The sequence below is a fragment of the Chiloscyllium plagiosum genome, unplaced genomic scaffold, assembly GCF_037043375.1.
Source record: "Chiloscyllium plagiosum isolate Xiang-an unplaced genomic scaffold, Cpla_swu_hap1 HiC_scaffold_35, whole genome shotgun sequence".
NCBI classification, from domain to species: domain Eukaryota; kingdom Metazoa; phylum Chordata; class Chondrichthyes; order Orectolobiformes; family Hemiscylliidae; genus Chiloscyllium; species Chiloscyllium plagiosum.
The window spans coordinates 23,108,865-23,134,647 of record NW_028270173.1 but is presented as its reverse complement, the minus strand read 5'-3'; the positions used below and the strand labels follow the sequence as shown (position 1 = coordinate 23,134,647).

The 25,783-nt window shown below is 45.5% G+C and overlaps 1 protein-coding gene across 15 annotated transcripts in view; it reads right to left on the bottom strand.

The window, feature by feature from the left end:
* The window catches only part of LOC122541389 (ras/Rap GTPase-activating protein SynGAP-like), a 1,066,559-nt gene extending 1,048,080 nt beyond the window's left edge, over nt 1-18,479 (bottom strand). For 7 of the 15 annotated variants that reach the window (XR_015753055.1, XR_015753056.1, XM_087979375.1 and 4 more), the window contains exon 1: nt 16,760-16,777. Coding sequence is in view for 1 of the 15 variants with exons in the window: in XM_087979364.1 (XP_087835490.1) it covers nt 18,259-18,280 (22 nt within the window). In the remaining 14 variants the exon portion in view is untranslated. Of the gene's footprint in view, nt 1-16,759; nt 16,779-18,258 lie in introns of those variants that run through there. The other 8 variants (XM_087979362.1, XM_087979365.1, XM_087979367.1 and 5 more) reach the window with 2 other exon arrangements.
* Between the last annotated feature and the right edge of the window lie 7,304 nt (nt 18,480-25,783).

Sequence of the window (25,783 nt, the reverse complement as noted above, 5' to 3'; positions counted from 1 at the left end):
GGGAGGATTTAAACATTATGGTCAGGGCTTCTGCCATCTCAATGCTTGCTTCCCTCAGCAGCCTAGGCAGCAGCCCAACCTGACCAAGTTGGCACGTTGACTTTGATGACGCCATTCTACCTAGCAACACACTTACCTAATATTTATCCTATTCAATATGCCTATTCCTACCTCCATGACTGCAGCATTATTCTCATAATCTTCTGTTGTCAACATCCACTTAATATCCTAGTCATGCCTTCTGTTTCCTGAGCAGGACTTTTGTTATTGTCCCTAACTGGTCTTATCATTCTTTTAACTATCTATTTAAATTCTACATGCTTATTGATGTTCAGATTCCTTTCTACATTAACCTCGAATCTTTTCTCATATTTTATCTCCATGCTTCATATAGCCTTTTTCAATAATTCCTCCCCTCCCATCCCAAATTCTGTTTTCTTCCTGACTTTCTGTAATATTCCATACTTGATTTTTTGTTAGAGGCCTTAATCTTCTGTTTCATTCAAACGTACAATTCCTTTGTCAGCCCGGTGGTCCTATTGCTCATATGCCACTTTTTATCCTCAAGGGAATATGATTGGTTCCTTGATTAATCTTCCTTTCCAGTTGATCTCTGTTAGATCCTGTCTCAGACCACTGAAAACCGAGAGTTCTAGAGTCATGGAGATGTACAGCATGGAAACAGACCCTTCAGTCCAACTAGTCCATGCCAGCCAGATATCCCAATCAACCTAGTCCCAACTGCCAGTACCTGGCCTATATCCCTCCAAACCCTTCTTATTCATATACCCATCCAGATGCCTCTTAAATGTTGCAATTGTACCAGCCTCCACCACTTCCTCTGGCAGCTCATTCCATACATGTACCACCCTCTGCATGAAAAGGTTGTCCCTTAGGTCTCTTTTATACTTTTCCCCTCTCACCCTAAACCTATGCCCTCTAGTTCTGGATTCCCCCACCCCAGGGAAAAGACCTTGCCTATTTATCCTATCCATGCACCTCTACAAGGTTGCCCCTCAGCCTCCGACGCTCCAGGGAAAACAGTCCCAGCCTGTTCAGCCTCTCCCTGTAGCTCAAACCCTCCAACCCTGGCAACATCCTTGTAAATCTTTTCTGAACACTTTCAAGTTTCACAACATCTTTCCGATAGGAAGGAGACCAGAATTGCATGCAATATTCCAACAGTGGCCCAACCAATGTCCTGTACAGTCACAACATGACCTCCCAACTCCTGTACTCAATACTCTGACCAATAAAAGAAAGCATACCAAACGCATTCTTCACTATCCTATCCACCTGCAACTCCACTTTCAAGGAGCTATGAACCTGCACTCCAAGGTCTCTTTGTTCAGCATCACTCCCTAGGACCTTAGCATTAAGTGTATAAGCCCTGCTAAGATTTGCTTTCCCAAAATGCAGCACCTCGCATTTATCTGAATTAAACTCCATCTGCCACTTCTCAGCCCGTTGGCCCATCTGGTCCAGATCCTGTTGTAATCTGAGGTAACCCTCTTCGCTGTCCACTCCACCTCCAATTTTGGTGTCATCTGCAAACTTACTAACTGTATCGCTTATGCTCGCATCCAAATCATTTGTATAAATGATGAAAAGTAGTGGACCCAGCACCGATCAGGAAACCTCTCTCTATCTCCCAGCTGGCTACTTCCACCTTTGACTTTCTCTTTCCCCTGCTACTTTAAAACAAATTTTATTTGAAGCTGATTTTATTGTGATCATGATTACCCAAAGGTTCTCACACTAAAACATCCCCTGGCTTGCTCTACTTCATTGCCCAGGCCAAGATCAAGCATTGTTTTCCTCTCTTATTGTCTTTGAAATATAATTTAAATAAAAATCTCCCCAGTTCCAAAGGACCATAATGTTGCTTTCCCACTAAAAATCGATTAACTTGAGAATCACCAAACCTCAGGAGAGACACAAAGTCACAGGTACTGATTACTAAAATTCTGTCCTTGTCTATGTATCTTAGAATTATTCATCTTCCTTGCTTTTTGCACCTCATTTGCTCCAGTTTAAATGAGGATATTTGATTGAGGTGTATAAGATGATGAGGGGTATGGACAGGGTGAATACAGAGCAGCCTGGTTGAGGGGTTAATCACGAGGGGGCTTACGGAAGGATGGTTAAGCGGGGATTTGGGAAGAGACTTTTTGACTCAGTTGGTGGGAATCTGGAATGCACTGGCTGGCAAGGGAGCAAAGGCCAGAAACCTTATGAACTTTAACAAATACTTGCGTGAGCACTTCAAATATCATAGCCTTCGAGGATGTGGGACAAGAGCGGAAGTAATGGCAGCTCAGAATCAACGGGTGAAAGGGCCTTTTGTATCTGCTGTCTTTGTCCTTCTCGATGGTAGAGGCTGCAGGTTTGAGAAGCATTGGCACGTGGCTGTAGTGCACCTATTGAGAGTGCACACTGCCAATCTATGGGTTTATATTCCCCTGAAAGCTGTCCTCAGATCTGCCCCTTCATCTCTTCACTCTCAATAGGCAATGTTACAGCTGTGTTTTTATTCTGTAACTAACCAATTTATTCTGTCCATCAAGCCCCAAGGTCATTGTTCCTCTTAAACTTCAACCCACCATCGATCAATATTGTTGCCCTTCTAATTTTACTCTTTCCCCCTAACCTGTTCCTTGAATATATTCTCACCAGGAATATTTGAACCGGAGTCTCTCTGGAGAGCCTCTTTGTTATTACGAAAATGGCACCCAAAGCCCACACATCATCTCTTATTCTCCCGGGGGAAGCGGGTGAGTGGGAACTGAGGCCTAATTCCAGATTGCACATCCATAATCCACCAAGGCAACTATGGTGGCTCAGTGGTCAGCACTGCTGCCTCACACCGCCAGGGACCTGGGTACAATTACACCCTGTCTGTGTGGAGTTTGCACATTCTCCCCATGTCTGGTCTCTACCCACAGTCCAAAAATAGGGAAGGTTAGGTGGATTGGCCATCTAAATGCCCCTAATATCCAGGGATTTGCAGGCGAGATTGTTTAGCCATGGGAAATGCAGGGATGGGGTAGGTCTGGGTGCGATGCTCTTTGGAGGGTCGGTGTGGACCCAATGGGCCAAATGGCCTGCTTCCACACTGTAGGGGTTCTATGTGATAAATGGCAACTTCCTCAGACAGATTGGATTTTTCACTCGCAGGACACCCAAAATGTGACTTGCACACTTTAGCTTACATAGAACATAGAACATAGAAGAATACAGCGCAGTACAGGCCCTTTGGCTCTCGATGTTGCGCCGATCCAAGCCCACCGAACCTACACTAGCCCACTATCCTCCATATGCCTATCCAATGCCCGCTTAAATGCCCATAAAGAGGGAGAGTCCACCACTGCTACTGGCAGGGCATTCCATGAACTCACGACTCGCTGAGTAAATGGGTGGGGGATGCATGGGTTAAGATATGTTGACACTTGGTTGGTGTAGTGGCTATTAAGTGCCCTTGCGGGTGGGGGGGGGGTATGTGTTGTCATGGAGAGTAGGATTGGTGATGGGTGAAGGGCGTGAAGTGGCATTACTTGGTATAGACGTGTTTAAGGAAAGCTATTTCATTTTTAAATTGTGTCCTATCTTTGCTAAAATGCCGATGAGCTGACACAGACCTTCACCCGCCCGTCTCTACACCCAGATGTGCCGCTCTGTTCCTGATGTTCACCTGCCATGACTCCCACTTCTCCCAGGGCCAAAAGCTGACCTTTGCCCCAGGTCAGGTGTTCACAGCTGGGAATGTCCTGACTCTGCAGTCCTGACCTCGGAGAAAAAGCCAAATTTTAATTCCTGTTACTTGGTAGATCGCTGGGATTGCTATTTTTTTCTTAACCTCACGTGCTTATGCCTCATCCAGCACAGTTGTAATAATACATACGTTGTCACATATTGCAGCAATGCCCTAGTTATCTTTGCTTTTAAAATCTAACTTGCGCGCTTTCTATAATATTCATCATGCCGTCGCTGCTAGCTTGCTATGCACCTCTCTGCAGCGATATCCAGGATCCCCATGCCCAGCCACCTCCCTGTCCCTTGAATAGACCATTTAACTCTCAATGGTCAGCACTTCTCCTTCACGCTGCACAGAGGCAGCAGTGTGCGCTATCAATAATTGCACCACAGCCACACACCGAAGCTTCTCAGACCTGCAGCCTCTACCGTCTCGAAGAGCAAAGGCAGCAGATAGAGGGGAACACCCACCAGCTGGCAAAAAACCTTTCAAAGCATGGGGCACCCTGACTGGGAAATATAATCGCCATTCCTTCGCTGCTGCCAGGTCTAACTCCTAGACCTCCCTCTCGAGCAGCATTGTGGGTCTATCCATGCCACATGGGCTGCAGCAGTTCAAGAAGGCAGCTCAACCCTATCGGGATGGGCAACAAATACTGGCTCAGCCAGATGTCACCCATGTCCCATGAATCCAAAAAAGAGGAACAATTACCTTATTATCTCATTGGTCCTTGTTGGATCGTGCTGTGTACAATTTATTGCCTCACACCCTTTTTGCAGTTGTAACTCCACTTCAAGAAGAACCTTGACATATAGATGAATCAAACTGCTTCACAACAGAAAGCAAAGTCCTTCTTTCTCTCCCATTTACTTTTGTTTTGAGTGGACCATATCCCATTTTTTTTTAAACAAAGGGTGAGAAAATAGATAAAAGACTTTTTTTGTGTCCAACGTAAAGTTTCGAAGCTGATAATGCACACCAAGATGGAAAATGTACCGACTGCAGGTAGGTTTCTCCACGCTCAGCAGTTGTGCAGATGGGAACCTGGGGTGCTTATCAAACCTGAAGGTGCAAGTCAGGTTTGGTAGGATCCCAGTGTAGATCAGCAGTGAAGGAAAGGGAGTGCTCAACTGTACTTGTTCAAGTTGGAGGTGGGAGGTGCTCTTCCATTTGACAGCACTGGTTACAACTTCCTGCAAGCTGTGAATTTGACATTCTGTAGTTTTGCCCTTGAAAGTACATTATCTCTCCCTGTCGTGGACAGGGGGAGATTTGTAAATGCTCTACTTACTGTATCAAGTGATAGTTACAGCTTTCAAAAGTCAACTCTCTTACCCCTCCCACCACCACCCCCTGAAGCTGCCCACATTTTAAACTCATTGACCATTTTTTAAATGAAATGACACTTGAGCAGAACCGTCAAATGTTAAGTATGACTGTTATTAATTTTAACTAGTGATACTGATTGCACTGATATTCATCAGGAAATCTGACACAATGGCACAGCAAAGTTTGGCTCTAAGCACCTGACATCCAGGCAAAACTGTCAGCCGTGCAATTCATGGGATGGTCAGAGCAGATTGGAGTGAATCTGTTTTCCACCCTGTCTGTAAAGCTAACGGAAAGTAAATAAATTATCATGCTACGTAAAATTGATAACAGATAGGGCTATTACCCATAATATGCCATTGCCCAGGGAATTTGAGTATTTCAAGGAAGGTTGAGTGACAAAATGAAAATGCATTTCAATCGCTCAATGGAATTGCTGTCATTCTGAGTTGCGCAGATTATCTTGAAATCTGAATTTTGGGATTTCAAAGTTTTGGTGCTTGAGAAGGTTGGGAGGTTCAGCATTTTTTAGAAATCACTTGAAGAACTTGTGGCAGAAACAACACATCACCTGGTGATAGTGTAGCACAATAACTAGGGCCAGTTTAGAAAGGATCTCATGTTTTAAAAAAGTTTGACAACAGCTCAAACGGATATTTGGACAGAAGTCTGCTTTGATAGATACTTTTTAATGCGATATATAAATACACAAGGTTGTTATATATCCAGGTAGCATTAACGCCTTGCTGACTCAGCACTGCTTATACTGCCAGGAAGTTATGCTTAAATGTTATTCCAGTTGCATTACTTCCGTCGCACAGAACATCATAATTAACGTTGATTATTTAACATAATTTCTTGAGTCCTCAGAGCTCCAAGTGAGTGTGTACTATATTGAAATCTACCCAAGGCACCAATAGTTATGGGGCATTTGATAAAGGAGCAGGTTTTACAATGTAAGACTATTAAAAGCCTACAACACCTTAAAGATTTACACCCTCCACCACCACGCATAGTGGCAGTAATGCTTGGCACAAGCAAATTGCACTGTGGTAACGCAAGTTTCAAAAGGGTGGCGACCTTCCAAATCCCTGACTTATACGAACTAGATGGATAAAGGAAATCACGATCTGCAAGTTCTCCTCTAAGTCACACATCCCCACACTGTGCGGAAACATCTTGACCTTCCTCCATAGGAACATAATAGATAGGAGCAGGAGGAGATCATCCAGCCACTCGTACCTGCTCCACCATCACAGTCATGGCTGACTGTCCAACTCGATAGCCTAATCCTGCTTTCTCCCCATAACCTTTGATCCCAAGTGCTAAGCCAAGCCGCCCCTTGAACACATTCAATGTTTTGACATCACTACTTCCTGTGGTAGTGAACTCCACGGGCTCACCACTCTCTGGGTGAAGAAATGTCTCCTCATCTCCATCCTGAATGGTCCGCCCCGAATCCTCAGACTGTGACCCCTGGTTCTGGGCACACCCACCATCAGATTCCTCCTCCCTGCATCTACACTGTCTAGTCCTGTTAGAATTTTAGAAGCCTCCATGATATCCAATCCCCCCCCCCACCTCCCCCCCCCCCCCATTCGTTTGATCTCCAGCAAAAACAGTCCTCACCTAGTCAGCACGGTGGTTCAGTGGTTAGCACTGCTGCTCCACAGAACCAGAGACCCAAGTTCGATCCCAGCCTTGGGCAACTGTCTGTGTGGAGTTTGCACATTCTCCCCGTGTCTGCCTGGGTTTCCTCCGGGTGCTCCGGTTTCCTCCCACAGTCCAAAGATGTGCAGGTCAGGTGAATTGGCTATTCTAAATTGCCCGTAGTGTTAGGTGCAGGACAGTCGACGTTTCGGGCGTAAACCCTTCAGCACATTCCTGGTGAAGGGCTTTTGCCTGAAACGTCGACTCTCCTGCTCCTCGGATGCTGCCTGACCTGCTGTGCTTTTCCAGCGCCACACACTTTCTGACTAGGACTCTCCAGCATCTGCAGCCCTCACCTTCCCCTCACCAACAGTAGTTGGTCACTGTACCATTCTGCCTTTTCCCATCCAATGCCACAACTCCACCGTAACTCCATCACAACCGCAGCACCACTCCACCGCAGTAAGACTGAATTAATATGTTCCAGCTGCCCTTTTGGGATCTGTCCACATCTTCGAAATTTTAACAGCTCTGGCCTCTGTGTTAGTACGCTAGTAATGTGAGTGCTGTACCTCTATATGCTGCCACTGAGCCAGGTGGAGTGTGCAACTAGGTAATACGGTCCATTCTGTTTCTAGGAAGATCAGTACTACCATGCTCAAAGTTTTATGTGGCACAGACTGAAGCGTTTGCGTACATACAGTGTCATTCAGGGTGTCGCAAGGTGCTCCAGGCAAATGAATTAACTTTAAATGCAGCTGAAGTCAAAGATGGAAGCTAATCTGAAAGCAACAAGATTATATCACGAACAATAAGAGAAGAGACATTGTCACGTGTTGTGGGGTGGCATGGTGGCTCAGTGGATAGCATTGTTGCCTCGCAGAGTTCAGTAACCTGTGTTCGATTCCAGTCTTGGGCGACTGTCTGGGTGGAGTTTGCACCCGCCCCCCCCCACACCCGTGTTTCCTGTGGGTGCTCCGGTTTCCACCCACAATCCAAAGATGTGCAGGTTAGGTGGATTGGCCATGGGAAATTGCCCCATAGACTCCAGGGGTGTGGAGGCTCGATGGGTTAGCCAAGCGAAATACAGGGTTACAGGAACAGGCTGGCATGGATGGTCTTTCTCTGTTCGGGAGCTTGGTGTGGTCCCAATGGGCTGAATGGCCTGCTTCCACACTGTCGGGATTCACTGATTCTGTGTTTCTATGTGAGAGTGGTCAGGGCACTGAGAACTGCTGCTCTTTGAAAAGTGGGATTTTTCTCCCCACCTCAACAGGTAAGTGAGTCTTCGGTATCACCCTTGGCAATGCACCACTCTGTCAGTTCAGCATTACTGCAGGAATTAACTACTTGTTCCTTGGAGTGATTTAGATCCAAAGCTGACAGGGCATCATCAGTTAGCAGTATTTAGTTAGCACCTCTGAGTCCGGAGGTGTGGGTGTGTGGGGTGGGGGGGGAATATTCAAACTTCACTCCAGAAACCTAAGCACATAATCCAACGTACAGTGATTAGATTCCCTACAGTGTGGAAACAGGCCCTTCGGCCCAACAAGTCCACATCGACCCTCCAAAGAGCAACCCACCCAGACCCATTCCCCTACATTTCTCCCTGACTAATGCACCTAACACTATGGGCAATTTAGTATGGCCAATCACCCTAACCTGTACCATCTTTGGACTGTGGGAGGAAACCGGAGCACCCGGAGGAAACCCACGCAGACACGGGGAGAATGTGCAAACTCCACACAGACAGTCGCCCGAGGCTGGAATCGAACCCGGGTCCCTGGCGCTGTGAGGCAGCAGTGCTAACCACTGAGAGAGTGCAGCATTACCAGAGGCACTGTCCTCGGATGAGCTCCAAAAGCAGACTGTGAAATGCTCCTGCTGAGTGATTAGGAAGAAAAGTGAGGCATGGGTTCACTCTGACACATTCCCTACAACCTCACTGACGAAAAGACACCGATGGGTTCCGAAGTCATATTCATTTGATCTGGGTGCAATTCACACCTTCACCCTGCTTTGTCTGAAAACAACACCTGATCTTGTTACAACACCCCCACCAAACCCTGCGAGTAAAGAAAAAGGGTCATCTTAACTTAGGATGCCCTCCCTCCTGAATTTCCTTCCCATTCAGTTCAATAGAGGTCCTGGCTGGTTACACACTGAAAGAAACTTCACACATCTCAAAGACTAAAGTCTCCTGACTCAGTGTGACAATGATACTTTGGGGCCAGGTGATTGATGGCCTGGCCTATGTTTATGAAGATTCTTCTGCATCATTCAGTTACAAATCTTTCGTGAACTACTGAGACAACAGTCAATTAACCTTCAGTGCTTTGGTCTCTGGTTAGATTCACAGAATCCCTATGGTGTGGAAACAGCCACTTGATCCCTTGGGTTCACAGTGATCCTCCAAAGAACATCCCGCCAAGATCCACCTCTCTACCCTATCCCTGTAACCCTGCATTTCCCATGGTGATCTCACATAGCACCACATCCCTAGACACTATGGGGCAATTTCCCATGGCCAATCCACCTAACCTGCACAGCTTTGGACTGTGGGAGGAAACCAGGGCACCCTGGAGGAAACCCACACAGACACGGGGAGAATGTGCAAACTCCACACAGACAGTCGTCGCCTGAGGCTGGAATTGAACCGGGATCCCTGATGTTGTGAGGCAGCAGTGCTAACCACTGAGCCACTGTGCTGCCCCAGTGCCTGTCAATACTAAGAAACCTTCCTCTTTCTCTTTTCGGGGGGATTGGGTTAAATAGATCAATCTGCCAGACAGGTTCGGCCTATCTCTCTTCCACATTATTGCCCTCCTCTGGCCCTGCCTCAGTCCATCTGCAGTTAACATCCTCAGTCATGTCTTTGTTGCCTGTGAAAGTGACTATTCTAGGCCGCCCTCCCATCCAATAGTCTCTGTAAATGTAGACTCGTTTACTTCCAGTTCAGCAACACCTTTAAAACTTACAATAGGTGCCTCAGTGTCCACATTTGCCCATAGTGTCACCCCATCTTTCACCTTGATGACTTCACCCACTACTACAATCCGATGACATCTCTGCATCTGTCCAATCCCTTCACTGGCTTCACTCCACCACTGGCAGTTTTCAATCACCTTGACTCTGGAAATCTCTCCCTGAACTCCTGTCCCTCACCGCACTTCGCTCCTTCAGTGACACCCTCAATCTTGGGCCAATCTTCACATTTCCTGTCACAATATCTCCTTGCGTGGCTCAGCGAGAGCCGCTCACCGATAAATGCCGAAATCCTTTCAGTGCCGTTTCACCTCCTGGTGAGCACCCCATTAATGCAAGCAGAGGTTCCCACGGTAACTGTGATGGCAAACTGGCTGGCATCAGCATGCAAACCTGACGGATCGTAAATGTGATAACATCCAGGCCCCTTAACGACAAAGTGGCGTGAATTCCTTGGCAACGAACAAAACGAAGCCTCATCAGGCTGACCAAAAATCAGCAAAGCATGATGGGTAACCAAGGTGATGCCAACTATATGCAAGCACCGTGACACCTCGTTTCAACCTTGAGGGTGAGTGGCTGGGAAAGGGTGGTGGCGTTGAGGATGGGTGACTGAGTTCAGAGGGGACTTGGGCTGAAGCTACACTGGATCATTGAAAGGTAGAAAATGTGAGTAGGAGTAGGCTATTCAATCCTCTGAGTCGGCTCTAGATGCTCAACATCTGATTCATATGATCACGGCTACCATCTAACTCAAACCCCTACTCCTGCTTTCTCCCCATATCCTTTGGCATCTAACCTGAAGGAGTGCTGCACTCTTGGGGGTGACGTTAAACAGAGGCCCCAGTGCTCTCTGGGGTTGGGCATTCTCACGTGGCTTTGCCTGGTCAATGTTCAATCCCCCTCAACTAACACCAAGAAAATTGGTTATCTGACCGTTAACCCATTGCTCTTTATGTCATGTGCAAATCTGATGGCTTTCTCACATCACAACAAAGACTCCTCTTCAAAAAGTATTTCAGTGGACTTCAAGCTTTTTGGGATGTCTTGAAGTTGGACAAGGTACTAGATTAAGAAGTCAAGATTCTTCTTTCTTTCCTGTTCTAAGAATTGTTGCACATTCTATTTTTGCCACTTGCAGTTCACGGGCCTTTCCAACTACAGTACAATTTTGCAGTTCCCACAATAAGGCACCTTTGCTGCATTGGGCTAAAGCTCTACCCAGTGTTCTGCGTCATTATGGTAATGAGTCAAACCTTCAGAACGGAATGCATCCACTATTCTGTAGAGACTTGCACAGATTCATTTGAAACAGAAGAAACAGCCCTACTACTTGAAAAAGGAATGCACTCAATAACAGAGTTTAAATCTAAATGGAGCAACAGTCCTCCCACAATGAAAAAGCGGTGGGATTTATCCAATTATCAAACGAAAAAAATCACAGCCACCTCATACACTGTACGTCACTAAACGTCCTGGGCACAGCACAAGCAACGCTTTCAAAGTTATTGCAGCCAGTGCACTCATTCTCAATGTATTCTCAATTAATACACATGCAATACTGAATTGCGAGTAGGAATGTGGGAAAGTTGTGCAAGAGTTTGCATGCCGAAAGTGTTTAAGGCAGTGCAAGAAAATGAGTGTGAAAGTGCACAAGTGTGTCCATGCTTGAGTAACTGGAAGTGTGCATTTATATCTTGGGACATTTGCACTTGGTCATCTGTGCTTGTGTAAGTACATGTGAAAGTCTGTTTGTGTGCACGAGAGCAGGCATATTTGTGCACGACACCATGCCTGTGATGACTTAAAGTGTACAAGAGTGAAAACAGAGGCCTGCAGTTTCACAGTGACAGAGAGCCCCTCTGGCATTAAGAAAGCTGAAAACCCTAGAGGCACTGACCAATTCTGGAGGGGAGTGGGGAGGATGGTGTAGGTGTCCATTGCATGGCTGAGATTCTAGAGGCAGCTGCTCATATAAAACTGCAGATGCCACGAGCCATGTCTGACGCTTGTTAGGCAGGTATGGGAAACAGAATGTGTGCAGATTATACCCAGTACGATCACATCTAAACCATGCAGAGTAGCTTGGAAAAGTAGGGATACACTTTGAGAAGTAAGATATGGTGGCTCAGTGGTTAGCACTGCTGCCTCACAGCACCAGGAACCCGGGTTCACTTCTGCGTGGGTTTCCTCCGGGTGCTCCAGTTTCCTCCCACAGTCCAAAGATGTGCAGGTTAGGTGAATTGGCCGTGCTAAATTGCCCCATAGTGTTAGGTGGATTAATTAGCGGTAAATGTAGGGGAATGGGTGTAGGTGGGTTCTCTTCGGAGGGTCGGTGTGGACTTGTTGGGCCGAAGGGCCTGTTTCCACACTATAGGGAATCTAGAATACCCTTTTGAATATGCTGCTGGGACACATTTGGGGAGGTCAGTATCTGTTGGAGGTAACAAAGTTTTTTTTGGCATTGTTAAAGGGAGACATAAATGTGCATACAAGTGCATAAACTCACCGGAACTGCTAAAGGTGTCTGCTAAGCTATTAAGGTATTTAAAGCTCTGTACTGTAATTATTTGAAAGAAAACTGCAGTGTTGACAAAACTTCACTCCTTGTTTTTTTCACTTTAGCTGTTGATGTAAGCCTGAGGGTTATCATGACTGAGTTAATACTACAAGACTGATTGCACAACTTTCCATTGTTACAGTGAAGTGCCAACTACTTCACAGCTTTAATTGGTAGCTCCAGGCTTATGAATTTCAATGTTTGTCTTTCTCCGAATTAAAGGAACATAAGAGGTAGTTTGTTTTTGAAAAAATAATTCTTCAACAGACAGTCAAAACTTAATTTCATGTTGCTATCTCAGCATGGTTTCTGAGGTTTGCCATAGTCGATACTCAGTGAGTTGGCAAGGTAGGTACGAAGGCAAAGGGTGGTGGGTGAGACATTAAGCTCTTATGGAGGCCATAAAGGCTCATTGGATGCCTGGGTATAGGTTAGCACGGACACTCTAAAGGCCTTTGAGATTGGATGGAGGGACAGAGGAGCTATGTGGAGGGTATGTGGGGCCACAGTGGTGAGTACAAAGCAGAGCAATGCATACCAGGAGCCATGAGAGGCAGGTAACCGATGTGAAGTGGCGTAAATGGAGAGTCAGTGTGCAATGAGGAACAAAGTGTTGGTGTATCAGTACAGGCATCCCTCCCAGCCCAGGCCTGCAAGTTTTGCAGATTGCCTGTGTCACCCAATCGGAGTATTAGAGAACCCGCAGAACCCCACCTCAAACCTCGCCATGAAAACTCGTTACTTTCTCCCGGGTCAGGTTTAGTTGAGCCAGAAGATATCTTAAGTCTATATTCTGAAAGTCAGGAAGTGAAAATTCAGGCCAGCATGTGAGACGGTGTGTGCTTGCATGGATATACCAGTGAATAATGGAATGGGAACACAGCAGTGCACTGGCTTGGCTGTGTACCACAGAGAGGGCTTGGCCAAGAAGACCAATGTGTAAAACAAAGCGAGGGAGCAGGTATATGTCTGAACGGCTGCACATGTGAGAAAGTAGGGTGTGGGAATGCACTAAAAGAGACTGAACGTGAGAGGGGAGCGTGTTTGTATGTACACATCAAATTTCATTCACAGGTCATCAGGTGTAATCACTCTTAATATATACATTTTTTGTGTGCGAGAAACATGCAAACATAGTCCAAAAAATTAGACTAATACACTTGGGAGAAAGGACAGGAGTTTTGGGAAGTTCAAACTGAAGAAAAATAACTGGCACACACAGATGATTTTGAAAGAATAAATAAAATGCAAGAAATGAGAAAAACTGTATGGAAAATGATTGGCCCAAAGATTAAAAATATGAAATAGCTGAATCTACAAAGCACTTAAATATACAGAATAGGCTGTACCACTAAGTTCAACCAGTCAGCATGTGGAATGTCTTCTACCTGTGCTGGTTCCCTTAGAGGCAATTGCCATCTTTTTTCCTCTCTCAATGAAGCTGCTACAAATCTTCAGTCTCAAGGTCAACCCTGCGCCAGTTGCACACAAAGTGTTAGTTGTCAGTCCTGCATTTAAAGTCACTGCTGTGTGACACATACAACTGGCACTGAATGCAGTCAGCTCACCAACTCCACACTGCCTGACAAACAACATTGCCAGGTTCTTAAAGCTTACAATCCACTCAAAATAAATAAACATACCCCTTACATATTACTGAGAAATTCAGCTGAACATCTCGCTCTGATTCCAGATTGTAAATCATTCCTGGGGATCCACTATTTGATATATAAACCATCTGAGTTCTCCAATTAGATTTCAGCCTGTAACAAACTCTCAGGTATCCATTATTCAATGTGTAAACCATCTGAACTACAGTTACAATGTGCACGTAATTCACTTCCATTAATGTACGTATAAATCATCAGAAAGCCTTCACTAGCTCCCAGTCTGCATTTCACACGATGTTAGATCTAAGAATGTGTCAAGCTTCAATAACAATTTAACGAATTGTGGGTATTAATTTAAAAAAGAAATTTTTTTTTCAAAACTACCCAACAAACTGGAAGGTCTCAGTACGTAATCACAAATGGAAATTTACGAGGCTCTGGATAATTCTTCCAAATCAGATTGATAATGAAGTGTTCATATTCCTGACAATCTTCTGAACTAAAATTTACACCATTTAAACATATAGGTTTGGTTCTAATCTATAAGCTATCACATTGTTTGATAAATAAAACAGCCAATGCTGAACTACCCTATTCAGCTTGTGCAGCAAATGTAAGGAGGTCATCTATTTTGGACTAAAATGAGTAGAGATCCCAGTACTATTTAAATAGGCTAGGAACAGTGAAGGTCCAAGGAAAACTGCAGGCCTATGTACACTAATCACTTAAATGTTGTCATCAAATAATCATCAAAAAGACTCATATAATATTGCCCTTATATCTGAAAGACCAGAATATACAGGTGAGGAGGTTTTGCTACAATGACACAAAGTCCCAGCTCGACAACATCTAGAGCACTGAGTATGGTACTAGGCACAAAGATAAATCAATCTTTGAAAGGGAGGAGCACACATTCACGAGAATGTTACCCCCAACCCTAAGAATTAATGGATGGGGCGATCACACAACCTTGGTTTGCATTCCGGAATGATGAAGGTTATTAGGAATTTAAAAGGGATCGATGTGGGAGAGATGGAGGAAAGTCTTTTCCACTGTGGGGAGGAACTGTAGAACACATAGATTCAACGTTAAGATAACAGCCAAGTCATTTCATATGCAAAATGCAGCAGCAACATCGAATCTTTTCTACAACAAAGTCCATAGAAGCTCAAAAAGAATTTTGTTCGACAAGAGTATGAAAGTATATAAAACCAAGATTGGTGAATGGAATTTAAGATAAAGATCAGCTTTGATTGCAATGAATGGTAGAACAGGATATACCGATACTTAAGATTGAAACCCAAGCTATTCAATTACTCTCAAGTGGAATTCATTGTCTGATATCTATCATTCTTCAAATAAGAACCATCAATTAGATTCCATCGTGAAACACACTCACAGGTATCCATTATTGTGTATGTGATCAATCTGAATCCCTCCAATAGATTCCAGTCTGTAATTCACTCCCAGATATCCATTATTCCACGTATCAACCATCTGAACCCCTCAATTAGGTTCCAGCCTGTAACTCACTCCCAGGCTATCCATTATTCTATGTATAAACCATCTGAACCCCTCGATTAGATTCTAGTCTGTAACTCACTCCATGGTATCCATTATTCTATGTATAAACCATCTGAACCCTGATTAGATTCTAGTCTGTAACTCACTCCATGGTATCCATTATTCTATATATAAATCATCTGAACCCCTTGATTAGATCCAGTCTGTAACTCACTCCCAGGCTATCCATTATTCTATATATAAACCATCTGAACCCCTCGATTAAATTCCAGTCTGTAACTCACTCCCAGGTATCCATTATTCTGCATATAAACCATCTGAACCCCTCAATTAGATTCCAGTCTGTAACTCACTCCCAGGTATCCATTATTCTGTATATAAACCATCTGAACTCCTCGATTAGATTCCAGTCTGTAAATCACTCCCAGGTATCCATTATTCTGTATATAAACCATCTGATCCCTCAATTAGATTCCAGTCTGTAACTCACTCCCAGGCTATCCATTATTCTGTATATAAACCATCTGAACCCCTCGATTAGATTCAAGTCTGTAACTCACTCCCAGGTATCCATTAATCTGTATATAAACCATCTGAACCCCTCGATTAGATTCCAGCCTGTAACTCATTCCCAGGCTATCCATTATTCTGTATATAAACCATCTGAACTCCTCGATTAGATTCCAGTCTGTAACTCACTCCCAGGTATCCATTATTCTGTATATAAACCATCTGAACCCCTCAATTAGATTCCAGTCTGTAACTCATTCCCAGGGTATCAATTATTCTGTGTATAAACCATCTGAACCCCTCGATTAGATTCCAGTCTGTAACTCACTCCCAGGTATCCATTATTCTGTATATAAACCATCTGAACTCCTCGATTAGATTCCAGTCTGTAAATCACTCCCAGGTATCCATTATTCTGTACATAAACCATCTGAACCCCTCAATTAGATTCCAGTCTGTAACTCACTCCCAGGCTATCCATTATTCTGTATATAAACCATCTGAACCCCTCGATTAGATTCAAGTCTGTAACTCACTCCCAGGTATCCATTATTCTGTATATAAACCATCTGAACTCCTCGATTAGATTCCAGTCTGTAACTCATTCCCAGGCTATCAATTATTCTGTGTATAAACCATCTGAACCCCTCGATTAGATTCCAGTCTGTAACTCACTCCCAGGTATCCATTATTCTATATATAAACCATCTGAACCCCTCGATTAGATTCCAGTCTGTAACTCACTCCCAGGCTATCCATTATTCTGTATTTACAGCACTGGAACCCGTGAGCTGTTGACAGTCAGTGAGGTAAATACTCAAAGTGACGCTAACTCACGTGTAATGAAATCACGAACGCGTCGTAATGGGCCTCGAGTCAAAGCCTCGGACATAACTTACAGCCTCCTCCTCCTCCTCCTCAGAATTGTGTGAAGCACATGTACAGACTGCAGCAGGGCTGGAGGGAAACAGGCAGAACGCGTGCTGCTGGCGTGTTCAAATGTTTCGGAGGGAGAAGGCAACCGCAGAGCGGCTGGCTCGTCTTGCGATCGTCGCCAGTCAGGAATCCAGACCTCAACGGGGCAGTTCTGCCCCGCCAGGTCCACCGGCTCTGTCAGGCCCCCTCAGGCCGGGGCAACTGTGCAACACGAGTCCCCCCCGTCCCAGCTCCGTGCACTTCAGCATCTCGGTAGCTGCGGCCGCGTTACCATCCACTCTGCCCCAAGCCCAGGACAACCCACTTCCCCTGTGCAGAGGCCATCACTAGCCCGTACGTATCTGTCCCAGTCGGTTGGTAGCTGCTGGCGACCGCAACTGTGTTTGGAAATATCTCTCCTGGAGAACATTTCAATCAGAGCGATTTAGATGGTGGTGGGGGGGAGGGTGGTGGTGGTGGGTGGGGGGGGGGGGGTGGAACTGATCACATGGCGTTTATCTAGAGAGGAAAGAGACAATGAAGCCAAACTACACTGTTGCTTCGACTCCCTGCACAATATCAGAGGTTTTCTCAAGGCCCCCCTCTTGCAATGTCCCGGCAAGGAGGCCGTACGGCCCGGCGCGCCCCTTCCGTCCCCCCACCCCATCCCCCCAGTGTGTCATCTGTGGATTACATAACGACTTTACACAGGAATGTACAGCGTCCTTCCAAAAACAAGAAGCAGGGCAGGAGTGGGGGGGAGAGTTGGGAAGGGGGGTGGGGGAGATGCAAGGGGGGCGGGGGGGAGAAGCCTTGACTCCTGGACAGCCTGCGTGCACCGTGGTCCATGGAAAACAGGCCGAAGCAAGTCGCTGTCCCTGAGCGCCCGCAGGCCGGGCCGTGTGTGTGCTCGGAGCTGTCCGTGGTGCTGAAACCGCCGGCGGGCTTTTAACCAGCCAAACAGAAACACCCCCAACGCTCCAGTCTCCCTTTCAGGCGTCATCTCCCTCCTTTATTACCTCTCGGCACAACTGCTCCCACCGCCAATTTTTTTTTTTGTTTCCCCACCCCCCCACGGTGTCAACCCCCTTGTCATCTTAAAACAACCTTAACTCTGTTATTGCTTTGCTTTCCTCCTTAAAGAAAAAAAACAAGATGCCAACTGCAACACGGACTGAATCAATTGCCTGCGTCATGCAAGCCAAAACAGCACCCTTCTTAAAAATATAAAACCTATAAAGCAATCGCCATCCAAAGGAAAACGGGGGATTGAGGGGAGGGTGGGGAAGGATTGGTTGGGGGGGGGGGGGGTGATAAAGGTAGATTAAATCTCTCTTTGACACACGCACACACACACACAGAGGAACCATTGCAGGAAACGGCCTGCATTATATATTGAAAAATAAAATGAAGGCACTTACCTCGAAAGGAGGCATAAGACATTGTTCCTTTGGCCCCGTCTGTTATGGTTTTTTTTTGTGTTGCAGCTAGTTCCAGAGCTCGGTCATGGACGACAGTGCATGCAGCTACTCGGAGAAATTAAAGGCAACGTGGATGTGTGTGTGGGGAGCGCTAACGCCAGCCACCTCCAAGTGTGACTCACCCAGTACCGCATCGTCAAACGCCAATTACCGACACCATCCCAACCTCCGCGTTGGCGAGAGCTCCACTTTCTCTCTCTCTCTCTCTCTCTAACCCCCTCCCCACCTTTTGCTTACTTCCCAATCCTTTTCTTTCTCTCTCTCTCTCTCTCTCTTTCTGCTACGTTCCTTTCCTTTTTACCCTCAGATAGTTCTTTTTCTCACTGCTTTCACCTCAGGAGAGATTTGCCATAATCGATCCTCTTAAAGGTGTAAGTCGCTAAAGAGTGGCCTTTTGTGTTCCCCTCCCCACCCCCTCTCTATAAACTGTCGGCGTAAGACACACACACACAATCAAGCCTCGACGCGGCGCCTCCCCTTTAAGAATGGAGGCTGGGAAACGTACCTGGGAATTTTGGCAACTTTGTTTTATTTTGCTTTCCCCCCCACCCATCCCCCGCTTCCTCTGGACCAGAGGATTGGACGGCCTTAACGTTAATTGTGAGAGGGTGCCCGAATCTTCAGGGTGCTCTCCAACTCCAGGGTCACGGCAGTGGCTCAAGTTGGTCTACACAAACACACACTGCCCTGTCCCACTGGCCCCTACTCGCAGTCACCAGACTGGGGCCTGCGAATTATACGTGCCGAACACCCTGTGGCGCATTCACATTCAATTCCTCAAGATGCTTTGAGGGGATGTGACACATCTCGCCACTCGCTGCCAGCCCATTCACAACTTTTGGATAGCAGCCCTAGCACAGCAACACCACCCCGGAACCCAACCAACCCCTACCCACCCCCACCCTCAACATAAAAGAAAACTAACCTTGCAGTTAGGGGAGGTGGTGCTGGATAATGTCACTTGGATGCCTGGTTTGTGGTGTCACCGGCATAGGTTCAGTTCCATCGCCGGCTGAGGGTCTCCGTCTCAGCGTCTCCCCTCGCCTGAGGCATGGTGACCCTCACCTTAACCTACCATCAATTAATGAGAGAGAGCAGCCCTATGGTCTGGTAGGACACTGGCGGCTTCACCTGAAACATTAGAGTAGAAATCCAGGCTAATGTTCACAGGTGCTGCCACTGTGGTGAAAGTGGCATTCAGTGAAGTGGAATTCACGTAATATCCACTGTCAAATGTCCTTTATAAAAAAAAGTCTGGTTTTCTAATGCTTTACAATTAAAGAAATCTGCCATCTTTTTTCTGCTCTGGCCTACACGCGACTCCAACTGCACAACAATGTGATTAACTCGAGGCTGTTTTCTCAAATGGCCCAGTTTAAGTCAAGAGTGTGTTGCTGGAAAAGCACAGCAGGTCAGGCAGCATTCGAGGAGCGGGAAATTCGACGTTTCGGGCCGGAGCCCTTCATCAGGTCAATTAGAGAGGGTCAACAAATGCCCTGTACCAGATATGCCCACATCTCATGCCAAGTCACCACTGTGCATGATAGAGCCAATGAGACATATAATAACAATGGCAATTAAATGTAGGCAGTGGAAAGTTGCTTTGAAATAAAAAAGTTGCAGTGCTTCTGAAGTGTCAATCAGATAAAGCCATTGTAATATCAATAGCAGAAGCTTTACACAACTTCACACCTCTCAACCTTATTCGAAGAAAAAAAGATTGAAGAAGAAATAACTTGTTACATCCCCATAAACATCACAAACAATCAAAGCAAATACTGCTCATCCATCTATGAAAGCAGACTCTCAGCCAAGTTAATCCATTAGTGAGTTCTGGAGCTCAGCCAAGCATTCATAAGAAGACCAACTAGTGAACCAGATGTTTGACCATCTGTTTTGGTTTATATGGTTCACAGACCTTGAGAGACTAGGAGAGGGAGAGGAAAGCATCTGCTGCTGTGTAAGGCGGATAAAGTTTTTAAACTGTTAGCCACCAAGCATAATGCTGGAGGGAAATGATTCTCTATTCAAGCAGACAATTTCCATGGAGTTTTAAGGAGTAATGAATCACCGGTGTTGACCTTGTTGCTAGAACATAAGAACAGCAAAAGACCATTCAAACCCTTCAAGCCTGTTCCATCATTCAGTGAGATCATGGTTGATCTGTGACCTAACTCCATATACCTGTCTTCAGTCCAAAAACCCCTAATATGTTTTTACAACAAAAAAAACTAACAACTGATCCATCATCCACTGTCAATTATGGAGGAGAGTTCCAAACCACTACCGTTCTCTTTGTGTAGACGCGTTTCTAACATCTCCCCTGAACGGTCTAACCCTAATTCTTCAAATTGATGCAGGAAGTACTGGAAGACTTTTCTGGGGAGTATTTGAAAAGCCAATTCAGGCTTAGAACTAAATGCTGATGACCAGGTAACTAGGTAATGCAGAAATTTATTTCTGTAGCTCAGTTTCTCAAGTGCCCGATAAGTAAGATTGAGTAGATGTGATCTTAGTTTGTCCATTACAGTAAAAAGCATGAACTGTGAAATACTGCCCTGTCAGTATTTCTCTTGGATGGAAATGTGTTGCTGGAAAAGCGCAGCAGGTCAGGCAGCATCTAGGGAACAGGAGAATCGACGTTTCGGGCATTAGCCCTTCTTCAGGAAAGAAGAATGCCCGAAACGTCGATTCTCCTGTTCCCTAGATGCTGCCTGACCTGCTGCGCTTTTCCAGCAACACAGTTCCATCTCTGATCTCCAGTATCTGCAGACCTCACTTTCTCCTCAAGTATTTCTCTTGGCCATTGACAATTCCAGTCTTTACAGGATAGTGATCCTTGTAGGAATTATGATGACCTAAATATAGACAAACTCCAGCTATATTACTCTTTGGGCCTGATTTTGTGAAACATTTGGAATTTTAAATAGAATGATTAAGATACAGAATTTTAACTACTATTAAATTATGTCAAAGTCACTACTGGGCAAACAAGGCATTCAATCTGCACACATGCAAACTCACAGAATAAATTGAAATAAATGATATGTCCTTCAGCTTTAGCACATTCTGATTGTGAGATCTGTCTTGGTCACAGCACTAGGAAATTCTGTCCTGGTATTGTGCTATCTTTCATATCTATCTGAGAAAACCAGGACTTTGGGTTTAATGCTTTATCCAAAATGAAATGCCTCAGACATCACAGGACACTCTCTGCACCATGTTAGAGCTTCAGCCTAGATTACAAGCCCCAAATTCCTGAGGTGGTGCTTGAACCCATGACCTTCTAATTCTGAAATACAACATGCACACGTGACTGGAAAATCTTTTCTCTTCAAATGCTTTGGGGAGCCATTACAATCAAGAATGGGGTCAACAGCCACACACATGGACTTTCCCAGTATTGTTACTTGACAGTGTAGCAAAGTATACTGTCATGACCCAGTAGGAGTGTAATCAAACCCCACTATCCCATGAGCTATCACAAATACATTAATGACCAATTAACTCACTAGAATGGCAAATTGTTCCTTCTCAGCAGCCGTAATGTTCTATTCTTTGATCTGTTCTATTACTCTAATGTATTTGTACGGCATGATCAGCCTATATTGCATGCAAAACAAATCTGAGGGAGCTGAGCAATTCCACATAGAGTGGTAGCTACTCTGGAGTCCTACGCCTGTACCTCATTACCACAAAAGGCAGTACATTCACTCACCAGAGCACTGGGTCTCACAATTCACCTTTGAACTTTGGGATGTTCTGCCATGCACAGTGCAAGTGGCAGGTTACGAAGGCTTTGACCAACCAAAGTACTGGCGCTTTTCTCATTCACATTTGGATTGTTGGTGCAATGTGTCGCCATGGTGGCTCAGTGGTTAGCACTGCTGCCTCACAGAACCAGGGACCTGGGTTTGATTCCCACCTTGGGTGACTGTGTGGAGTTTGCATGTTCTCCCCATGTCTGCGTGGGTTTCCTCCGGGTGCTCCAGTTTCCTCCCACAATCCAAAGATGTGCAGGTCAGGTGGATTGGCCGTGCTAAATTGCCTGTCGTGTTAGGTACATTAGTCAGGGGTAAATGGGTCTGGGTGGGTTGCTCCTCGGAGGGTCAGTGTGGACTTGTTGGGCCGAAAGGCCAGTTTCCACACTGTAGGGAATCTAATCTAATCTACCCCTCAATTAGTTAAAGATTGAATTCACATGAACCAACATTTACAAAGACTTGTATCCCATTCACCATAAGTGCTTCACAGGAGCCGAGTCAGACAGGTAAAACTGATACTGAATGAGAGAAGATGGTAAATTTATAATGTGCTGTTCAAAGACCTGGCCCAACATGTGCCTTCAAAAGGAGGTGGTTGGTGGGTGAGCGGAATTCCTGAATTTTGGGGTTGAGGCAGCTGAAAGGAACACTCCCAAAGGTGAGATGATAAAACTGGGGCTGGCTGCAACAGAATCAGAGAAACATTAAGTTTTCAGAAGGTACTAAAGTAAAACAGTGAGCACAGCAAGTCCATTAGCACAAGGAGAAAAGACTGTGGAAATATGTAATAATTTAACCCCCCCCCCCCACCACCAATAACCATCATGGTTATGGCTGTGTTGATTGAACATATTTTACCCTTTTCCCCTCACCAGCCCTCCCTCCATCTCATCATAGGGTCTTCGATCTATTGATAAATGACGGCAGTGAAATTGAAAGGATAGAATACCCGACACTCCATTGGTGTGCTGTGCAGTAATTAGTTCAGAGGTCATAGTCATGGAGTCATAGAGATGTACAGCATGGAAACAGTCCCTTCGGTCCAACCTGTCCAATCCGACCAGATATCCCAACCCAATCTAGTCCCACCTGCCAGCACCCAACCCATATCCCTCCAAACCCTTCCTATTGATATACCCATCCAAATGCTTCTTAAATGTTGCAATTGTACCAGCCTCCACCACATCCTCTGGCAGCTTATTCCTTACATGTACCACTCTCTGCGTGAAAAAGTTGCCCCTTAGGTCTCTTTTATATCTTTCCCCTCTCACCCTAAACCTATGCCCTCTAGTTCTGGACTCCCCGACCCCAGGGAAAAGACTTTGCCTATTGACCCTATCCATGCCCCTCATAATTTTGTAAACCTCTATAAGGTCACCCCTCAGCCTCCGAAACTCCAGGGAAAACAGCCCCAGCCTGTTCAGCCTCTCTCTATAGCTCAAATCCTCCAACCCTGGCAACATCCTTGTAAATCTTTTCTGAACCCTTCTAAGTTTCACAACATCTTTCCCATAGGAAGGAGACCAGAATTGCACGCAATATTCCAACAGTGGCCTAACTCTAAGATCTGTTTATACCCAATGTTCTGTGACTACAATAGTTCAATAAATTAAATAGCAGTGACTCCCCTGCAGCTCAGTAGGTTGTACTGGAAGACTTCTATGGTGCAATTGATAGTCAGGACCTATTGTCTGTCATGGTTATGCTTTTAAAGATGCAGTTAATCAACTGCATTAGCTATTGTCATTTGGACACATGCTTTAACAACCATAACTTACATTGCTATAGAACCTATTTTCTCTTCTCCAGCAGCCCCTCAGGATCAAGGATACCTTGCCTCCTTGCCCTTTCTGAGATGACTGACTTATCTTCCCCGAGGTCTCCTGTCACGATTGAATTTTGAATAGAATAGTTGCTTTGGGATAGACAGAGTTTTGATCAGTAAGAGAATGAAGGGTTTGTGGGGGGGAGAAAAAGGCACAAAAGTGGAGTGAAGGATTATCAGATCATCTGCGATCTCATTGAATGGGGGAGCAGAGCTGATGAGCTGAATGGCCTACTCCAGCTTCTCTGCCTTGAAGTGAATCCAATCTGTGTTACAGACATTGGCCTCCTGAACAAGCCATCACGCCGCTAATTTAGTTAACAACCCCAAGGCACTTTCGAGCAGTGTTATCCACAGATTCTGCCGCAGGTGGGGCTAGTAGATGGGCAGGAGCGGCTTGAATGGTCACTCAGATAAGGAGGTTGTCTTCTCCCTCAGAGTCTTTGACTCTGCACGCTCCTGAAGGAATCTGTTGAAGTATTTGGTGTCTTCTTGAACAAACCTTCTTCATTTTGCTCAGTCGCAGGCGAGGGATTGCCATGAGTCATTGGAGATGTTTGATCTCTGCATTGTCCACCCGGGATTCTTCTGTTGTACCTGTGTTCTCCGTAGATCAGTTGTGGCTAGTGCATATGCCTGAAGCAGCTACCACACCCTGAATGGAAGGAAACCACTCAAGGCATTGGGTAGGCGTGATTTCACCCAAACTATACTGGGTGGTCACACAGGGAAATGCTCAAGCAGGTAATCAACACTTCTGGTCAATGATGGTCAAAGAGTTAGATTTAAAGGGTTATCTCAAAGTAAAGAGGAGAACTGGTCGGACAGAGAGGTTTAAGGAGGGATTTCCGCTGCTTAAGAACAGGGCAGCTGACGGCATGGCACCTCAATCTATTGGCTCCAAACTATTCTCTTCAATCTTCGAAGAGTCTGAGGAAGAGGAGGAGGAGGAAAGATCTATGTGGGTGATACCAGGAACGAAGGATGTCAGCCAGACAGATTGAAGAAGCTGAGAGAAGAGAAGTTTGAGAAGAGATTTAAGAGCGATGTTATGAACCTGAAATGGTTGGACAGAGTGAAGAGAGGGAAACTGCTCCCCATTGGTGGGAGATTCGAGAACCAAAAGGCATAGCTGTAATGTGACTGACAAATGAAGTGAAACATTTTCTCAGCAACAAGTGGTTAAGATCTAGGCGCACTGCTTGAAGGGATGGTGCAGGCAGATTCCATCAAGGCTTTCAAAAGGGAGTTGGGTAAGCACTTGAATGGAAAGCATTTACAGTGTTATTTGGTTATGGACACAAGTGTAGGACTAACTAACTCAGAGATACAGCCAGCTGGAACAGACTCAATGGACCAAATGATCTTCTTCTGCACTGAAAATGTTTGATTTACTTTATGCCTTCCATTGGGCAGCACAGTAGCTCAATGGTTAGCACTGCTGCCTCACAGCACCAGGGACCCGGGTTCAATCCCACCCTTGGGTTGTCTGTCTGTGTGGAGTTTGCACATTCTCCCTGTGTCTGTGTGGGTTTTCACTGAGCGCTCTGGCTTCCTCCCACAGTCCTAAGATGTGCAGGTTAAATGGGTTGACCATTCTAAATTGCCCCATAGTGTCCAGGGATTTGCAGGCTAGGTTGGTTAACCATGATGAATATGGGCTTATAGGGTTGAGGTCATTAGGTCTGGGTGGGATGGTCTTTGGAGGGCCGGTGCAGACTCAATGGGCCAAATGGCCTCTGTCCACACTGCAAGGATTCTATGGTCGTGTTCATACTTAGACACACTCCCCCAGTTTGAGGGCCATTGGCAGGACCTATCCCATCCTTCACTGAACATAACAGGCGATTGACTGAGAGTTTGCTGCTTCATGTTA